This window comes from Oxyura jamaicensis, chromosome 2, assembly GCF_011077185.1.
Source record: "Oxyura jamaicensis isolate SHBP4307 breed ruddy duck chromosome 2, BPBGC_Ojam_1.0, whole genome shotgun sequence".
Lineage (NCBI taxonomy): Eukaryota > Metazoa > Chordata > Aves > Anseriformes > Anatidae > Oxyura > Oxyura jamaicensis.
The window spans coordinates 48,163,345-48,175,362 of NC_048894.1; the positions used below are offsets into that span (position 1 = coordinate 48,163,345).

General features: G+C 39.0%; 1 protein-coding gene across 2 annotated transcripts in view; it reads right to left on the reverse strand.

The window, feature by feature from the left end:
- The window catches only part of ATP9B (ATPase phospholipid transporting 9B (putative)), a 175,543-nt gene that overhangs the window by 107,172 nt on the left and 56,353 nt on the right, over positions 1–12,018 (reverse strand). For both annotated transcript variants that reach the window (XM_035316839.1, XM_035316838.1), the window contains exon 8: positions 10,997–11,048. In XM_035316839.1, the coding sequence (XP_035172730.1) occupies positions 10,997–11,048 (52 nt within the window). The remainder of the gene's footprint in view (positions 1–10,996; positions 11,049–12,018) is intronic.

A 12,018-nucleotide genomic window follows, 5' to 3' on the forward strand; every position in this document is an offset into this window, starting at 1 on the left:
CAACACTTTTAAGCCTTATTATTCTGCAGGAGGTGGTTTTATAAGGAGATTCAAAATGACATAAGTTTGAGGCAACTACATTTGCAAAAATGAAGAGCTACAGAAGCCTCAAAATAAAAATGATTTTCCTGTTCTTTATTTCCATTTTACTCATGCCATTATTGATAAAATAGTTACAAGTAAAAAAAATCCTAAAATGACTTAACTAGAAATTTCAATACCAGCTATACTGTCTTTTTCATAGAATCATAGGTTCATTTAAGGTTGGAAAAAACCTCCAAAATCATCTAGTACAATTGTTCCCCTACCACCAATATCACCCACTAGATCATGTCCCTAAGTACCACATCTACCCTTTCCTTAAACACCCCCAGGGATGGTGACTCCACCACTTCCCTGGACAACCTGTTCCAATGCCTAACCACTCTTTCCAAGAAGAAATTTTTCCTGATAACCAATCTGAACCTCTCCTGGTGCAACTTGAGAACATTCCCTCTAGTCCTATCACTAGTTACTTTGGAGAAAAGGCCAACTCCCACCTCGTCACAACCTCCTTTCAGGTAGCTGTAGGAAGCAGGTCTCCCCTAAGCCTCCAGACTAAAGAACCCCAGTTCCCGCAACTGCTCCTCAGAATACTTGTGTTCCAGGCCCTTCACTGGCTTTGTAGCCCTTCTCTGGACACACTCCAGAGCCTTCTTGTACAGAGGGGCCCAAAGCTGAACACAGTACTCAAGGTGCATCCTTACCTGAGCAGAGTACAGGGGGAGGATCACCTCCCCGGTCCTGCCGGCTACACTATTCCTGATACAAGCCAGGATGCCGTTGGCCCTTTTGGCATCAAGGGCACAATGCTGGCTCATGTTCAGGAGAGCATCCACCAACACCCCCCGATTCCTTTCCTCTGCGCAGCTTTTGAGCCACTATGCCCCAAGCCTTTAGTGTTGCATGGGGTTGTTGTGGCCAAAGTGCAGGACCTGGCACTTAGCCATTGGCCCTGGCCCATCTATCCAACCTGTCCAGATCCCTCTGTAGGGCCTTCCTACCCTCCAGCAGATCGACACTTCCCCCCAAGTTGGTGTTGTCTAAAAACTTACTGAGGGTGCACTCGATTCCCTCATCCAAATCATCAATAAAGATATTAAAGAGGATGGCCACCAACATCAATCCCTGGGGAACATCACTCATGACTGGTCACCAGCTGAGTTTCACTTTATTCACTGCCACTCTCTGGGCCTGACCATCCAGCCAGCCAAGAGTGTACCTGCCCAAACCATGGGCTGCCAGCTTCTCCAGGAGAATACTGCAGGAAATGGTGTCAAAGGCTTTCCTGAAATCTAGGCACCCTATATCAACAGCCTCTCCCCATCCACCAAGTGGGTCACTCAGTCATAGAAGGAGATGAGGTTGGTCAGGCAGGACTTGCCTTTCATGAACCCATGTTGGCTAGGTCTGATCCCCTAGTTGTCCTGAACATGCTCTGCAATTGCACACAAGATGACCTGTTCCATCACCTTTCCTGGCACTGAGGTCAGGCTGACAGGCCTGTAGTTCCCCAGGTCCTCCTTATGACCCTTCTTATAGGTGGACATCACATTAGCAAGTCTCCAGTCATGTGGGACCTCTATGATTGACCATGACTGCTGATAGATGATGGAAAGCAGCCCAGCAATCACATCCACCAGCACCCCCAAGTGGATCCTATATGGCCCCATTGACTTGTGACAGTCCACGTGGAGCAGCAGGTCTCTTAACTATTTTCACCTGAATTGTGGGGGGTTATTTTGCTCCCTGTCCCAGACTTCCACATTAGGAGTACCCCAAGGGCAACAGGTCTGACTATTAAAGAGAAGCGTGAAGAAGGCATTGATAACCCAAGCCTCTCCCTTATTCTCAGTAGTCATGTTCCCTGTTGCATTCAGTAAAGGATGAAGATTGTCCTTAGCCCTCCTCTTACTATTAATATATTTGTAAAAACTTGTTGTTGTTGTTTTTATCACAGTGGCCTAGTTGAGCTTAGCCTTTCTGATTTTCTCCTTGCATATGTTGGCAACTTCCTTGTACTCTCAAGTTCCCTGTCCCTTCTTCCACAGGAGGTAAACTCTTTTTCTCCCAGAGTCTCAGCAAACGTTCTATGTTCAGCCATGTCAGTCTTCTTCCCTGCTGGTTCATCTTATGGCACACGGGAACAGCCTGCTCCGGCACCTTGAAGACTTCCTTCTTGAGGAGAGTCCAGCTCCCAACTACCACATCTCCCACCAGTCAGAAACACAGAATAGTTGAGGTTGGAAAGGACCTCTGGAGATGGCCTGGTCTAACCTTTCTGCCAAGCAGGGTCACCTTGCACACCTAGCACATTTCTCTTCTTCACCAGCAAATATTTTGTTTTGCTTTTTGCAAGTGGAATACAAAATCATTGCTTTAAACTTTCTTGATTATTTTTAAAGTTTTTTTATAAAGAAGTAACTGAAAGTCAGAAGTGTCAGACAAAGCAGTGCAATGTCTACAGAGGAAAAAGTACGCTATGGACAACTTGCTTACTCAGCAGAAAACATTCTTCAGGAAGCTTGCTGAAAAGAGTACACCGAGACCAGAAAAATGCTTTGAATATGCAGGATTGGGAACCTTACAAAAGCATCAATCCTCTGGGAATACTGGAGAATAAAGACAATCTTGACCTTTGCCCTGGTAGAAAATTAACCATCCTTTTTCTTGAGCAAAGTACAAGCAAAGAAAACATTGTCCAAATATAGGAAAGAGAACACATGAACTCACTCTGCAAAATCCACAGACAACACGAAGAGCAGAAAAGCAGTCGTAATAGTAGCCACAGATGCTCACAGACAGAATCTTAGCCAAAAGAGGATGAAATTCTCTGGGTGAGACCCACTTAGGTCAATGCCAAAATACCTACTGAGTTGGTCCTCCAAATCTTGATGTTGAGCAAATGGTGGTAGTAACAGAAAAAACATCACAATCAAGTTTATACACATTACCTGTATCTTTGTAACATGTGGCGTTTTTTCTGTACATTAAAGGTGTTTCAGGAGGTAGATAATGAGCTACAACATTCATTTCACAGGAGCATAGCAGCATCAACTTAGAACAAGGTGTCTGGGAACTTCTGGAATTTTGAAGCTGATGTTTGCCACTACCATTGTACATCACCAAAGATGTAGTTGTCAACGTACTGCCAAGGACATCAATCAGCTAGCCTTCAGGACCAATGCCACTACTATCTAAGGAGAAAGCTGAGGATCCTCTTCACTACAATTGCTCTACATCTTTGCAGTTGAACCCCCTGAGAGAGATACAGGAAACAGTGATACTCTTTCCCATGGTGTAGTCACCACTTAGAGGGTTATCTGAGGTCATCATGTTTGAGAAGCTTAATTGCTGGGATGAGAGCCATTATGGCACATACAGGGGGTACAGACAGAGTTAACAGAATTGTTTTACAGGATGTCCTACTTGTGAGATTGTACTTCTACATTTGCAAAGCTTAGCAGTGCTCACTACAGACCTGCGTAGTCCTTATCTGTTTGTGAACAGCAGGTTTAGTGGGGCACCCATCCAGTAGGCTCACTAACCAGCTGAGTCAGGAAGTCATATTCCACACATTCCAGGAACTTCCTAGACTGCTTCCTCTGGGCTGTATTGTATTTCCAGCATGTATCAGGGAAGTTGAATCACCCCATAACTACAAGTGCTGGCAATTGTGTGACTTCTGCCAGCTACTTGTAGAATGCTTTGTCTGTCTCTTCATCCTGGTTTCCATCCAACTACCAACCCCACCAGGCTGTTGGCCTTGTTGGCCTTCCCCTGATCCTTACCCATGAGGACCCAACCTTATCACTCCGAGCCCTGAGCTCTACGACATTGAAACACACTGTTAATATAGAGAGCCATGCCACTGCCCCTCCTTTGTTGCCTATTCTGTCTGAAGAGCTTATAGCTGTCCAAAGATTTGTTACAATTTTGAAAAATATGAATATGTTTGTGACTGATAATTAACACATGAGTAAATATAGGAGTTTTAAGGTGTTTTGTCAGTGAAATCCAATAAACTCATCTCTGATGTGAGGAATATACCTCCTAAAATACTCACATAGGTAAGACCAAACCAGTGCTCAGAAAAATACAAGGTACTACAATCATATAACTGGCATTATCTTTCCAGAAAGGTTCTTTACAATCAAAGGAATTTGTTTGCCAAAATTTGTAAATTATTCTCTATTTCCCTCTTGTATCCATTGCAAAGCTATAGTAGTAGACATGCATTATTTTGGAATGTCCAGGCGTATTCAACTTAGAAACATACAAAACAATCTTCTGATGATTATTTGTGCATGATCATATGCTTAGAAAATTAAGTTATTTTAAAGTTACATTTCAGCAAGAAAATGTATGAAAAGAACATATTAGATTCTATAGAGTCTAGAATCCTTGGCCTTCAGCTACCGAATAGCTACTTGTGCCATTCTGTCATTGCTCGTTGGGTTTTACTCATCACTGAGTGGTTTGGCTTCAAGGGGACCTTTAAAATTAAGCTAGTCAGGACACCCTAACATTGGGAGGGATACCCTCCACTACATCATATCGTCCAAAGCCCCATCCAGCCTGGCCTTGAACAATTCCAGTGATGGGGCATCCACAAGTTCTCTGGGTAACCTGTTCTGGTGTCTTACCACCCTCATAGTGAAGAATTCCTTCTGTTTATCTAAATCACTTCTACCCTCTTCAGTTTAAAACCATTACCCTGTCCTATCACTACAAGCCATTGTAAAAATTCTCTCCCCATCTTTCTTATAAGCCCCCTATAAGTAAAAGGCTGCAATAAGGTCTTCCTGGAGCCCTCTCTTCTTTGCAGGGCTGCTCTCAATCCATTCATCTCCCACTCTTTACTGATGTTTGGAATTGCCCCAGCCCAGGTGGTGCAGCACCTTACACTTGGCATTGTTGAACTCCATGAGTTTCATGTGGGCCCGCTTCTAAAGCCTGTCAGGTCCCTGACAAACTGAATAGTGAAATCTATCTGATGAATTCATTGTTATGTTGAACCTATTTGCAGTGCAAAAGCAAGTAATGAGGTTCCTGAGAGAGATGAGACCAACAAAGAGCAACCAATTATGTTCAGCGGGTGATCAGATGAACCTTGAAATACAAAAATCGTACCATTACTGTAGTGCTATCTGTGACCAGTGAAACTGAGTAGCCAGTGAGAGTTGTTCTCCAGAGTATTTCCTCTAGTAGCACAAGTGAATAAAAACCAAACAAACACAAAAACATTTTTTGCCAATGTCATAGTTGCTGAGTATATAGAAGCTGATGCATTAAAATTCATCTGTGGACCATATTTTAGTAGTCTTCTGCCTTCACATTTTTTCCAACTCCAATTTTGTTGGAGGAGGAATACCTCAATGAGAAGCATTGGCTTTTGCTCTATATAGAAACAAGTGTCTGGCAAAAAATGCTAACTGTGCAAAAAGACAGATTTACAGGGTTCAAATACCATAGTCAGGAAAGTTGAAGTAGACCAGTAAAAAAAAATCTATTTTATCCTATGGAAATTCAGTTTCTACCACGAAAGGCTGAAGAGAAAACCAAGCTCTCCTTTTCATAGTATCACAAAGCGTTATCCATGCAACAAGAAGGACCTTGGGAAAAAGAAAAGGGCTAAACTAAAATTAATTAATTCTTATCCTCCTGAAAAGCTACTAATGAAAAACAGTAAAATAACAATGTTACGATAAGTCTGGTTGTCAGAGGCCAATTAGTTAGCAGTACTACAGAACACACAATTCTTCCTAGTCCTATGTGTTGGGTCTGTCTGGGATGGAGTCACTTTTCCCTGCAGCAGCCCACACAGTGCTGTGCTCTGCACTCGTAGCTGGAACAGCACTGGTATCACTCCAGTGCTGTGTCTGTTGCTGTATAGTCCTGGCACAGCATCAGGACTCCCTCCAAGCCCCCAGGAGTCAGCAGGCTGGGAGTGAGCAAGTGATGGGGAGGGGACATCACCAGGGCAGCTGACCTAAACTAACCAAAGGGATACTCCATAACACCTGATGTCACACTCAGAAATAAAAAGGGAGTCTCGTGGGGGAGGGCGGTCTTCCGGAACAACGGGTACGTGTTTTGAGGCCCTGCTTCCCAGGACGTGGCCGAACATCGCTTGTTGATGGGAAGCAGAGATTTTTTTCCTTTCTCTCTGTGCTTCCACATGGCCTTGTTGTTTCTTTTGTTTCTTTTTCTCCCCATTCCCTGTCCTTTTAATTAAATCATTCTCATCTCAAACATCGAGCTCTTTGTGTTGTCTTTTCTCCGCCTTCCTCTTTGAGGAGGGGAGGAGTGAGACAGCGATTGTGGTGGAGCTTGGCTGCCCACTCGAGTAAAACCACCACATCGTAGAGTCTATGAAGCATGTCACATACCAAAAGGTAGTCATCTACTGTTTCTTTCAGCTGCAATAGCTTTAGAAAATAACCATTCCCATGTATAATACTACTGTATTGCCAGTTCACCTTCCTCCCAGGAACCTTTAATTTGTGGCCAGTTTCAATCAAGTAATGGTTGAAACCAACCAACTCTTGTAATTTCACAACTGAAAGAGAGCACTGATAGGACAGATACCAGGTTTTATAAACATATGCACCAGGTTTTCAAGAATGACCAGGTCCAGTTCATGTTAGAACACATCTGTGTGTTAGTATAATAATACCTGACCTGTATCTGAATCTGGTCACTGAACCAAGGCACTTATGTACCTATAGAAGGCATAACCAAGTTTGAGAACAGGTATTTCAGCTCAAAAAAGAATTTATCTTTGAAAATTGTCTTTATTTAGAAACATATTATTCCCATAATGCTGAAGTCATCAACACCTGCTTCAGTCAGCAGATCCTGTGGACAATCAGAAAGTTATATAATAATGTCTGGAATGCCCCATCTAGCTTTTGTAATTGAAACTGCATATATGCAAATATAATGTAGAGAACATACCAAGCTATCAAAAAAAAGAATCTGAAAATTCTGCCACTAGGGCTTAGCTTTATTTTAGTTAAGGAAGCTCTGTTGACATAACACTGATCTTCCCTACATTTGCTTAAAAGCAAGGTAGTCAGTTGTTTTTGGCCTGATGCCTACTTGTACATCAAATGAAAATAACCTTTAAACCACCTTTTTGCAGCAAGCTCAGCGTGAACATTTACCTTTAATCTTGTGAAGAGTTGATATACAAATCTCCCAAATTACTTACCATCTCTGCTGTGTATGAGTGGAAATCACAAGACTCTGTCTAAACCTTCCACCCCACACCCCCTTTCAAATACATATAAAATAAGGATATTCCAAGGTTTTACTCTCCTTTTTTTTTTTTTTCTTTTCTTTTTTTTTTAAGCTAACAAAGACCTTGTAGAAGTTTGTTACATGGGGAGCCTGACAGCAGCAAAGCATTCAAAAGAGAGGATTGCCCTCCCATACCTGAAGTAATAAATATTACTTGTTAATTATTAATAATTAATTAATAATAATAATTAATAACACAAGATTACCCAAGGTAATCTTAACTCTAAAATCAGCCATCTAGCTGTCTCCTTGCACACAGAAATACCAACTGATCAGGAACTCAAAAATGAATAGGAAACAAATAGATCACCTACATTTATCTTTAGACTAACTTTTGTAAGAGTGATAAAATTCATAGGAATCTTGCAAAGTAGACACACATACATAATTTGCTTCGTCATTACATCAGAAATACTATATGGAGATATTCTATCTGATAGAATGTGAGAAATCTATCTGATAAAGTTACAAAAAGATATCTAATTAGAATTCAGTTTTATCAAAATAATCCAATAGGCTTGATCTCCTTACGTAGACGAAGCTAATCAGAGTAGAATAGAGTAGAGTAGAAAGAATCCTAAAAAATCTGTATTCTTAAAAGTGCATTTGGGGAAGGAGAAGATGGGAGGAAAACAATCCCATAGCATTGCCTCATTTCTTCCATGGCACCACACATGGGTGAAAAGAAGCCGTAACTGTTTTAGGTTGAACTTCATAAACTACCAAATTATAATTCAAATTGCTTCTTTTTTGACTGAAGATACAAGATATTGAAGTGCTGCAGACAACATTAATATGTGGTGTAAATACTGAAATGGGAAAACATGGAAGTGAGGTGAATTTTAAAATTAGTTCAAACTCTTTGCTTTACTCTTTATAGATTTATGGTAGCAAATTATAGTTAAACTGTTTTATTGCACAGAAGATAAAATAAAATTACATATAGAACATAAAACCATGAAAAAACTAATGTGCTTTACAAAGTATTTAAAGTGTTGTCTATAAATTAAACCATAAATCAGTCAAAACCACAACATTGAAGAAAAAGCAATTACAGTTATAAGTGTTCACTCTTTAGTCAAAAAACAATTATTGCCATATGTTTGAAGTTCAGTGGTGTTTTTTTTTTTTTCTTTTTAAGAGTACAACATGAATATAACTAGTCAGCCTGTTGCATGTTTACACAAAGTGAATTTTCAGTGCTAAAAATCACATTCCATGTATAGTAGAAGTGCACAGAATTCTAGGCAGATTTCACTGAATTTGCTCTGTGTTCATTTTACAGTATAATGAACTTTTACCTAGTAGGTACACAACTCCTTCAAAGTGTTCACAAGCATTTTTTTGTTGTTGTTGTTCAATTTTTACTTTTATTTAGGGACATGCCGATCTCACATAATGAACTTTTAAAATAGGTAGTTTTTCTAGATTGCAAATTACTGGAAAATCTTAATTAAGACATTCTAAGAAAGCTGACTGAAGTAGACCTAAACACTGAATACTGACATAGACTTGAACTATTTTACCTTCAAAAAATATTTTTCCTCCCCATGTTTCTGACACAGGGATTCACATTCCCTTTTTCCCCATCTGTACCTTGCCAAAGAGATAGTTCTACCTATATTAACTGTGATCCTTGATTTACTCTTCATACGTATTTCAATAAAGTTACAGAACCATCCTATGCAGATGCATTTCTGGTCTACATTGACCAATGACAACCATACCTATGCCTCATCCGTCAATGCCTCGTTAGTACTAATGGGAAAGCAGACAACACAATGTCTTAAAACCTCCCATATCAGAATCCAGGAACTTAAGAATTAACAGGGAGGTAAAAATACTACACTGTTGATATGCAAAATATGAAATTGAAGAACTTCCACCATTGCAAGCTAGGCTGCTGCTTTATTTTGTTCTTATTCCAACAGTAACAACACTTCTAATATAAACCACTGTAAGGATCTTAATTAAGGACAGCAAGCTAGCTCTCTGCAGATGAACAGTTTTTGATGTTCCTACAACAGTAAACACTACAGAATATTGTATATTGAATTCTCTGCATATTTCTACTGTGTACCCAATTTAGAAGATATTACCACTGCTACATACCCCTTCTGGAAGGGATGACAATTGTTTCCAAATGCCTAGATATCTAATAACTAATACAGTATGTCTAGTACACAGTAGGAAAAATGTCAAATAATACACCTTCTACTGCTTATGCATTGCAAGCAAGTTATCTAGTTCAAAGTAATTCTTCTATAGAGGTATAACTTTTCTTACAACTTTTCTAGCAAGTGTAATTTCAGCTGAAACAGTTTTTGGATAAGAACTAAGGGATAACACTGCGAGCTGCCCAAAAGGGAACATCACCAATCCTTTTATAATCATGCTGGATCCAAGAGCTTTGAGTTGTCATGAGCATTACATATTTTATTAAATTTATGGTACTGTGGGACAGAATAAAAAGAAAAGCCAACATACCCTGAACCAGAAAGTAGTTAAACAAGACTGAGATTATATACAGACTACTAGGAAACTGTCAGTCCAGATCAGTTACAGGTTATCTAGTGCACCTAACCAGCATTTCAAAGTAGTTACTAAGACAGTAACAATATAATAATTTCTTCTTCTTTTAGCAAATATGTAGCTCCAATAGTGTTCTGCAGGCTACTCAAGAATTTTTTTTTCTCTTGCAAATGACCTCTGCAAATTTAACTCTTTGTCTGAAACATATCTGATAGAACTGCAATGCCATTTTAAAATACCAAAGTACTCCTAATACAGGGTTTATGAATATCACAGCTATTACCTTTGTGAAATTTAGTGCTGTGGAAAAACATTACACAGCTCCTCATGATCTGAAAAGTAGTAGTAATACAAAGAAGAGAAACTCATTTGACTTATATGGGGGCTGTTCAATTGTCATTTCCAAACCCTTATCAAAGCAGCTTTATTTTATAGGTTTCCTATAAAGGAGATACTTGTTTCCCAAATATTGAGTACTCCCCTACCAGCATGTGAGGAGAAATAGAATTATGAGAAGCACTTTCCTTCCGCTCTCTCAGATAAAGTGTCCACAAGGGATGTAGGGACGGGGCCAGGATAGGACAGCCCAAAGAGACAGTATTATTTCTAAAGTTATATATACTTAGTTATCCTAAAAAATGTTTTAGGTCATTTTAACAGTGTTTTTGTTTGTTTGTTTAGTTTTTTTTCTTTTTTTAAATAATCTTAATTACATTAATAGGACAAGATTTCAGTTCTTTTCAATTTAATAACTTGAATATAATCAAGTAACATCTAATATTTTGCAAGATAATGATTAGACAAATACTTCAAAAATACTGTGCAGTCATATTAAACAATCTCCTAAATATACTAGTCTTAATATTACCTTTAAGTTTTGTTACATCAATTCATAAAAATCATCTATTTAGAAGAACATATCTATATAGGTCCCATGTTCACAGTACGATTTCCCATTTTAGAATCCAAGCTTACTCTTTTTCTCAGATATGGACACCCTCCCATTAACCTGATGAAGATAGATCTCCTGCCATCAATTTATTTGACCACAATGCACAATCTAAAATATTACTGCAACAACGAAATTATCATGTAACCAATTTGAATTATCAAAACATACCAGTTTTTTCCGATGTTCTGAGAAACACCATGTCAGATGGGATTCGTTGATTCTGAGAGGGAAAAAAAGGTATATTTTTTCACAAGTAGGAAAAAAGTGAATTCTAATCGAATGTCCAGTAAGATCTGTCACCAAAAGGTCACTCTTGGATTGAAACTCAATTAAAATAGGATTTATCAAAGCAATTTGCATTCAGCGTTTGCAATTCAGAAATCAATATTTTCAAAAAATTATACAATAAGCAAACAACAGCTAATCCTTTCAGATGTTCTTTGTAAATGAATCATAGATACCTGCAGACCTCCATTTCTTACATTTTCATGACTGAAAAGAGTAGCATATAAATTTTTAACAGAAATATTAAAAATATTTTACTGAGTAAAATCCTGACATTCAGCAGAGATAAAGAAAACAACAGTGAAATTTAAAACATTCAGCTCATCATTTAAGTTGTACTCATTGTATATACCAAATATTCCCTTGCATCCTCTCCTCTCCCTCTCAACGCACTCAAATGTACGCAGAGGAAACAGCAAGGCATGAAACAACATTTTCCAATTTTATGTATTTGTAAACCTCTCCATTACAAAGAGAAAAATATAATTTCTTTCTCAGTACCTACGGCATGCCAGGTCAGGTACAGCTGCAGGCTTGTTCTGCTATTTCCCTTTCAAGTATGTAATTCGCTGTATCTAATCATGTTTCCAACTTTTTGCTGATTTTAAGAAGTCCCATCTATGCTTTTGCAAATTAAACAGAATTGAACAATACTGTCATCCCCCACACATGCTATCTGCTATCTAAAAACGTAGCTCTCCCATCACTTGCGCATAAAGCATATACCAGCACCAGTTACACATTGCCACTACGGGGCTTAAGAATGGAAAACCAGGGGAGTAAAAATAACCAACATGTCAAAACTTGAAAGATATACAGGATTAGAAAAGAAAAGTGACAGGCTAAGCTGACAGGAACTGGAGTGAACACTGGAAATGGCAATGAGAAATGATTGATAGTAATGA